The 8,066-nt window shown below is 33.5% G+C and overlaps 1 protein-coding gene and 1 pseudogene across 1 annotated transcript; one reads left to right on the forward strand and one right to left on the reverse strand.

Moving 5' to 3' along the window:
- Positions 1-1,367: 1,367 nt before the first annotated feature.
- Positions 1,368-2,929, forward strand: LOC120281145 (annotated as a pseudogene).
- Positions 2,930-3,313: 384 nt separating this feature from the next.
- LOC120280651 (malate dehydrogenase, mitochondrial-like) lies at positions 3,314-6,612 on the reverse strand. Its single transcript, XM_039287553.1, is given in 9 exon segments — positions 3,314-3,720; positions 4,513-4,630; positions 5,289-5,413; positions 5,620-5,681; positions 5,763-5,802; positions 5,804-5,932; positions 6,024-6,197; positions 6,277-6,438; positions 6,440-6,612. Coding segments are annotated over 9 exon segments (1,032 nt in total). The 5' UTR covers positions 6,521-6,612; the 3' UTR covers positions 3,314-3,579.
- Positions 6,613-8,066: the final 1,454 nt, after the last annotated feature.

Raw genomic sequence — 8,066 nt, forward strand, 5'->3', positions numbered from 1 at the left:
TATTGCTAATATTAATTATACTATAATTATATTATGTTTAATATTTTATAAAATATAATTAATATAATTAATATGAATTCAAATTTCAAATATTATGAGTAATAAAATATTATATATTAATTATTTATTAAAATAATCAATAAGTAATATAATATATCAATTATATATTATATTACTAATATTAATTACACTATAATTTAATATTTTATAAAATATATTTATAGTGTAATTAATATTATGAGTAATTAATATAATTTATGTATATTTAATTTATTATAATAAAATATTATATATTAATTATTTGTTTAAATAATTAATATAATATATTATATTAATTCTATATTATATTACTAATATTTAATTACACTATAATTATATTATATTTAATATTTTATAAAATATAATTATACTATAATTTATATTATGAGTAATTATTATAATTAGTATATACATGCACGTGAAATCCCTCATGTGCAAGTCATGTAAGGGATACACTAAATGGGGATTTTTGAAATTCGCTAATTTTGGCCGAATTCCATAATTTCATGATTTTTGGATCTTAAAATACAAAGAAATATTTAAATCTTTGAAATAAACAAAGGATTTCTTAAGCCCAAAGATTTTTGAATCTTTTGGCTTTCAAATCTAGTCAAACAAATATCCCTCAAAAGATGTTCAAACATATGTATAACAATTAATTAAGACTCGCACTCAATATTGTGTTGGAAAATTAATTTTAAATGAAATTTGAAAGGTTGATTTATGGTTATAAAAATAGGTGTTTTGGAAATTGGAAAGACTTTGGTTTGGAATTTGAAGAGTTTTTCAACTTTCATGGAATTTAAAAAGTTTCAAACTTTTGGAATTTTTAAAATTAAGTTAGAATTTGAAGAATTTTTTTCAACTTCAGTAGAATTTAAAAGGTTTCGAACCTTTTGAATTACTTTTTGAATTCTAGAATTAAGTATGAAATTTAAAAGGTTAGTCTCCATGGCAATATAAAGGATTTCACTCTTCAACTTTATATATGTATACAAAAATAGAATACAATAAAAAGACAATTTTAGTGGAGAAAAACACATACTTCATTTCCTTTTTTCACCTACTCACTCGTAGAAAACCTAAATTTCTGTATGATAGAGTTCACATAATTCAACTATCGTATTATGGAAAGCATACGTCAGTTCAAACCCAAGCACCGGAGGGTGGTGAATATGTTTTTTAAAATAACTATGTGATACACAAGCTTCGGTTTTGTTTCTCCTCGTCTTCACTTTTAATATAAAGTTTTGTTTTATTTATAATTTTTTATTTACCAATATCCCACATACGAAGGATTAATCGTATCCACCATACTATTCATCCAAGTCAATCCAAATCTCTTTTCCAATATCAACAAAACAACATGACAACCAACAATGCATGAGAACATCTATATACATATTCATATATGCAATGCAATGCAGTGATACACAAACAAACTAAAGAGAAAAAATATGGCATTGATGGTGGGAGACATAGCAAAGAGATGGAGGCTGCTCAGCGGAGAAGACAACTGGAAAGGACTGTTGGACCCACTAGACATCGATCTCCGGCGAAACATAATAAACTACGGCCAGATGGCACAGGAGACATACGATGCATTTAACAGTGAACAAGTTTCACCTTACGCCGGAAGTTGCAGGTACAACCGGCGAGACTTGTTCGAAAAGGTGAACTTGACCTACAATAACCATCACACCAACTATGAAATAACTAAATTCATATATGCAACATCATCAATCGACATGCTGGCGGCATTCATGCTGAAATCATTGTCCCCGGAAGCATGGATCAAGGAGTCTAATTGGATAGGATTTGTGTGGTTGTGGTGAAGGAGGAAGGGAAGGTGGCGTTAGGGAGGAGAGATGTGTTGATGGCTTGGAGTGGAACGGTGCAAGCATTGGAATGGATTAAAGATCTTGATTTTAGTATGGTTCCGGGGGAGAAGGTGACCGGTGATGGTGGTGGCAAAGGACAGCCATTGGTGCATAGAGGGTGGTTATCATATCTATGTACACTTTTGAAGATCCTAAGTCACCGTATAATAAAACCGGTGCTAGAGATCAGGTGAACACATAACATAAATAGTTATTGTAATGCATGCATTCATTTATTTGCATAATAATGTATATTAAAGTTCTTGAAAAGCAAATAATTCATGATGCAACAATATATATATATATATATATATATGCCGGTGTTGAGTGAGATAACGAGACTGATGAAGATGTACAAATTAAGATCATGAGGAGGAGATGAGCAATTACAATAACCGGGCATAATTTAGGGGCTGCGCTTGCGACGTTGAATGCAATCGATATCGTGATTAATGGATTGAATGTAAAGAAAAAGAAGAGCAGAGTGCTGGTGACCGGAGTTACATTTGCAAGTCCAAGAGTAGGGGATTCGAAATATTGAGAGTGTTTGGTGAAATGGAAAGTTTGAGGTTGCTTAAAATAAGAAATGCACTTGACCTGGTGCCGAACTATCCGTTGATAGGATATGGGAATGTTTGGGTGGAGTTGAAGATAGATACAACAAAGTCTGAATATTTGAAGAGTCTGGGGCATTTGACGATATGGCATAACTTGGAGGTGTATGTGCATGGAGTGGCAGGAGTGCAAGGGAGTAAAAAGGAGGGTTTAAGTTGGAGGTGGATAGGGATTTGGCGCTGGTTAATAAGGGAGTGGATGTGTTGAAAGAGAAGTACTTGGTGCCGGTGTCATGGTGGGTGGTGAAGAATAAAGTGATGGTCCAAGGACCTGATGGGCATTGGAAGTTAGTGGATCATGAAAATGATGGTGATGGTGCCTGGTGCTGGTTTGAAAGGAGATGGATGATGAGGTGGTTCTGCAAATTCAAACTCGGCCGGGACAAAATTCCGTGATTGATTTTCATTTAAAATAAACAGTTTTTTTTTCCCTCATTGTAGCTTGCTTGATATCATGTTTATACTTTCCCACCTTTGACAATTGGCAGTCAACCCACTCCCAAAGATAAAATTATACAACTTCAAAAATTTTAAAATAATAATAATAATAACTTGCTACTTTAGTTTAATAAATACATGTAAATGAGTAAACACCCCAGGTAAGCTACGCAGCCGCATGCACACCCATCTAAAACCAAATGTATTGATGCAATTATCATGACTTACAAGGGGTATATATGGGAAAAAAAAGGAGTAATAATTAATGCACTTTTGACTTAATTAGACCCTAAAACCATTTCTGCAAATCTTGTATTTATTTCAGTAAAATGGATAGACAAATCAGAGAAAAACACTGGTAACTGGATAATTACTCCGAGTCAGAATAAATAAGCATATATGATATAGCCTTGTCAAGAACCATAAAACCAATAGTTTGGAGTGCCTCTTCCACAATTTGTCAATTTCCGAGCCTTATTAATATAAATTCTTGATCTAAAGCCTAATAATCGACTGCAGTCAACAGTCAAGGCAACTCTTAGAAAATGTCTGTCGAACATAAAATGCAAAATTTGATATGGGTCTCACAACCACTACAATCAAATATATTAATTTTCTTTTGCAAATTTGATACCCTTCTCGATGGAGGCTTTCAGCTCTTCCTTGAGACTTTCCAAACCTTGCTTCTCGAAATCAGATAGGGGCCCTAATCCATGTATATCCTCAACACCATTCTTACCCAGCCTTACCTGTAGAAAACAAATTATAGCAGCTCGTTCAGAGATTTCATAAACCAAAGCAATGGTGACGACCTAATTAGTTTTTCAATGGAGTTACCATGCAAAAGAAACATCGCTTGAAATCTATTTGAACCCACATGAGTTGCACATAGAACACTAAACAGACACAGTTTTATCCTCCTAAATTCTACATTGATTTGCATCAACTATTCAAACTACATCTCTCATAGGCACCTTTTTCGTTCAAAACAGAACACACACGCTCAAACGATGATCACAATATCAACAAAGTCCAAAAATAGGGTTCTAAAATGAGACATGATTAGCATTATAATGTTATAGATTGTTTTCTAATAACATATCTATCACCAATAAGATCTTTTCTCTAAACTTTGTTACTAGTCATTGCCTAATCCACTCACCACCCAAAGGTTTGGTTGGTTACATGTCTGGCGAATCATACATGTATTACGCATTTGCAAAATAGAAATTACTTATACTGGAATTTGCTTTGTTGTCTTTAATCAAACATTAAAGATGCAACTCTGCCCAATGATAGCCATCAGTACCCAGCTCAATTGTGCCATAGGTGGACATGCCCAATGATAGCCATCAGTACCCAGCTCAATTGTGCCATAGGTGGACATATAAAAACCAAACCACAGTATTACATCATTGATCAATTCATAATATAGGCAGAACAATGCTAAGCAGCTATTAAATGGTGAATGGAGCATTTCAATCACAAGGAAGTTCAAGAAAGAGTTAGACAGAAAACACAAGCAAGGAAAATTTGAATACCTTGGAGGCAAAGAATGGTAATTCAGTGATGTTAGATTGGACAAAAGAGCATTCCACAACATCTGGCACACCATTGAGACCTTTCAAGCAGGCATCAGCAAAGACAGCCCCAGCATAGCTGCAACAAAATCTTGTTGTCACTACATAAAACATATACCATTTCCATATATAAATTCTCGCGTTCCAAAGCACTAACAAGTGAGTCACATACAGAAAAGGTCCAAAACTGAGGCAAAAATAAGCAGGCAGTAACACATGATCAGAGGGTTAAAGAAGAATGACAAAGTTAGAGTAATTTCTACTTGAAATCCTTACAAAAGAAAAAAATATTCAAAGAGTTAAGCTTGAGTGATACCATGCTTAACAATTAAAACAAAGGTACTATGTGACACTACAGAATACATCAAAGAAATTTCCAAGGAAGATAGCATAAATACATTTCTTTACTGTTAACAGCCACAAAAGAGTGTCTTTAAAACCTTGACTATTCAGAAATTCCAAAACAATTAGAACTTAAAAGCAATAGCATCATACTCATAAAATAAATAAAAGAACAATTACTTGTAATGCTAATATCATCTTAACGAGAGGAAGTTTAGACCCCTACCAGTATACCATCAAAGGATAAACAAGAATCTCTACATATATCAACCACAAATAGGTTATAGATGATATTCTATAAGCCAATCATCCTAGAAAGGGAGACAAAGAACAAATAATGCATGCTTTCTAGCAATGAAAATTTTTATTAACTAAACTGGGTTCAACAATCTTACGCCATGGACAAAGTTGCAGAGCCCTTTCCAGCTTTTGCCTCCACCACTTCAGTTCCTCCATCCTGAGTTCTCTTTGTAAGAGCCTTGATGTCCTCATGTGACAAAGAATTGGCAGATGGTGTTGCCTGCAACCAACCAAAAAAATGAAAAGGTAAAAAGCAAGATTCAATGTGATGCATAGGATCCACCGCACTTCAAAAAAAGAAATGAACCCAATAGACACATAGTAGCATTAAAAAAACAAACTTCAGATGGAAATCCTACATTAAAATTCATTCCCTAAAATCAAAGTCATAATGTACAGATAATTTTTTTTTAAAAAAAAAATCACCTGAGAAAAGAGCGGCAAAATGGTAATACCAGCATGTCCACCAACAACAGGAACATTAACATCTGCATTTTTCTCAAATTCAGAATATTTAGCAAGAAATAAGAGTAAACATCTAATTTGCCAAATGAAAAGAAAGACCTTACCTGCAACCGGGACGCCAGCCTTCGCAGCATAGAATGTCTTTCGCACGAACAACATCAAGCATGGTTACTCCAAATAGTTTCTTCTCGTCATAAGTCCCCATCTTCTTGAACACCTCAGCCGCAATAGGCACCGTGGAGTTCACCGGATTACTAATCATATTCACAAGCGCCTAAATCCCAACACAAAAATCAAACTTTTATCAAAGGCCCTGTCTTTTTAAATCAACAAAAAGGAATCCAACACAAGTGAAGAAATCATACGTGGGGGCAGTGTTTGGCGATGGCAGTGCAAAGGGACTTAACGATGCCAGCATTGATGTTGAAGAGATCATCGCGGGTCATGCCAGGCTTGCGGGGGACGCCGGCGGGGATGATGACGATGTCAGAATCCTTCAGGGCCTCACCGAGCTGGTCCTCGCCCGCGAAACCAGCGACCTGGGGGAAATCAAGGTCGGATCAGACCGATAAACCAGGGATCATTCAGATCCAAAGGAGGTGAGAGAAATGGGAAAACCTGGGCAGCGGTGTTGATGTGGCTGACATCGGCGGCGACGCCTGGAGTTCCGGCGATATCGTAGAGGGAGAGTTGGGAGACGAGGGGGTTGAGCTTCATGAGGAGGGAGAGGGGCTGGCCGATGCCGCCGGCGGCGCCGAGGATGGCGACCTTACGCTCAGGGGCCCGCGCCGGAGGAGAAGTAGCGGGCGTCAGCCGCCCGGCGAAGGACGGACTCCATGGATCGGAGCATCGACGGCCTCATCTAGCAAGCTCGCAGAGATCGATCGAGATCGAGATCGAGATGAAAATTGAGATCGAGAAATGAAGCCCTAGAAAAAGAGGACGAGGGTTTTCGATAGTTCCGCCCCAAAGGACTTGAGTGGGACCCACTTCTAGCTGGACATTGGTCTCTTCAGTTATTTTTTTTCCTTTCAAAAAAAATCCCTTAATAAATTTTTTGAAAAAATAAAAACCCCTTTGCCTTCTGATATTTGCAAAACGTGGAATTAAGTATTTTTTTTTCTTAAGTTCTATGGAGTGTGATTTTTCAAATTTATAAAAAAATTATAAATAATGTTAATTTTTTATTTTTAACAGATATGTAAAAAATTATTATGTGATATGATTTTTTTAACTAATTTTATTTGATTTTTGGAATATAAATTTATTTATTTAATATAATTTTTTAAAAAATTAATAACTTAAAAATATAAATATTTATATGATATGAATTAAGTTTTAAATAAAATAATAATTTTGTTCATATAATTTAACACTGTTAATGACTAGTTAACAGTTTTTTCTCTTTTTACAAATCTAAAAAATCACATATCTTAGAATAAAAAAAACCTTATTTTTCATTTTGTAAATCTTCAAAACCACAACTGTTTTTTTTAATTTTTTTTAAATTTTTTATTTATCCTGATGGTTCTGTTTTTGAGATGGAGAAAAAAAAACAAGATTTTTGGTATTTAGGTTTAAATCCAAGAATTTAGAAAATAGATAAATTCTGATATTTTATATAATTTGTGGACTGCATCATTGCTACTTGTTGCCAATGATAAATGAATATCAACAATCGCAATTATTTTAAAAGCTAATAAAAAAATACATATGATTAAATCATAAATATATGATTATTTCAATAATAATGTTATTTATATAAAGAGGCTTTTGAGAAAGAAATTAAACAATGATTGCTTAAGTTAGATATTTTTAAATTAAAAAAATAGAGAAATATAAAAATGTTCAAAGTTCCCAAATATAGAAAGTGAGAATATTCACTAACCATTTCAGCTTTATAGAAATACATAAATGTTGAATTAAAAGCCAAACGGTTCATCCCAAACACAAGATAGAGTGATTTTTTTTTAAATAATCAACCAATCAATAATATAAAAAAAATAAATTAATTAACGGATAACCACAACTCGGTTTCACAAGGAATTGTTAAAAAATTGGTACACTAATTACGATCGTTTAATTGATTATTTCAAGAATTTATAAACTTAGTTTGATGTCACATGTAACAATTAATGTATGTTTCATTTGAATGCAATTAATTTTGAAAAAACACTTCAATAATTGCACAATTAACTAACGAAATACAAAATTTATTTTTTAAGAAATTCCTAACTATTTTTTTAGTGTTTAAGTTCTCACATGGGACTCTCAAATGTAAATAAAAGTGTGCTTGAAATCACATGGACCTAGAGAATCTGAGTGGGAAAAGAAAAAGAAAAAACACTTTTAAAAAATTTTAGCATTACAAAAAATTGTAATTTGTGAAGAATAAAAAAATAACAAAG

This window comes from Dioscorea cayenensis, chromosome 17 (genome assembly GCF_009730915.1).
Source record: "Dioscorea cayenensis subsp. rotundata cultivar TDr96_F1 chromosome 17, TDr96_F1_v2_PseudoChromosome.rev07_lg8_w22 25.fasta, whole genome shotgun sequence".
NCBI classification, from domain to species: Eukaryota; Viridiplantae; Streptophyta; class Magnoliopsida; order Dioscoreales; family Dioscoreaceae; genus Dioscorea; species Dioscorea cayenensis.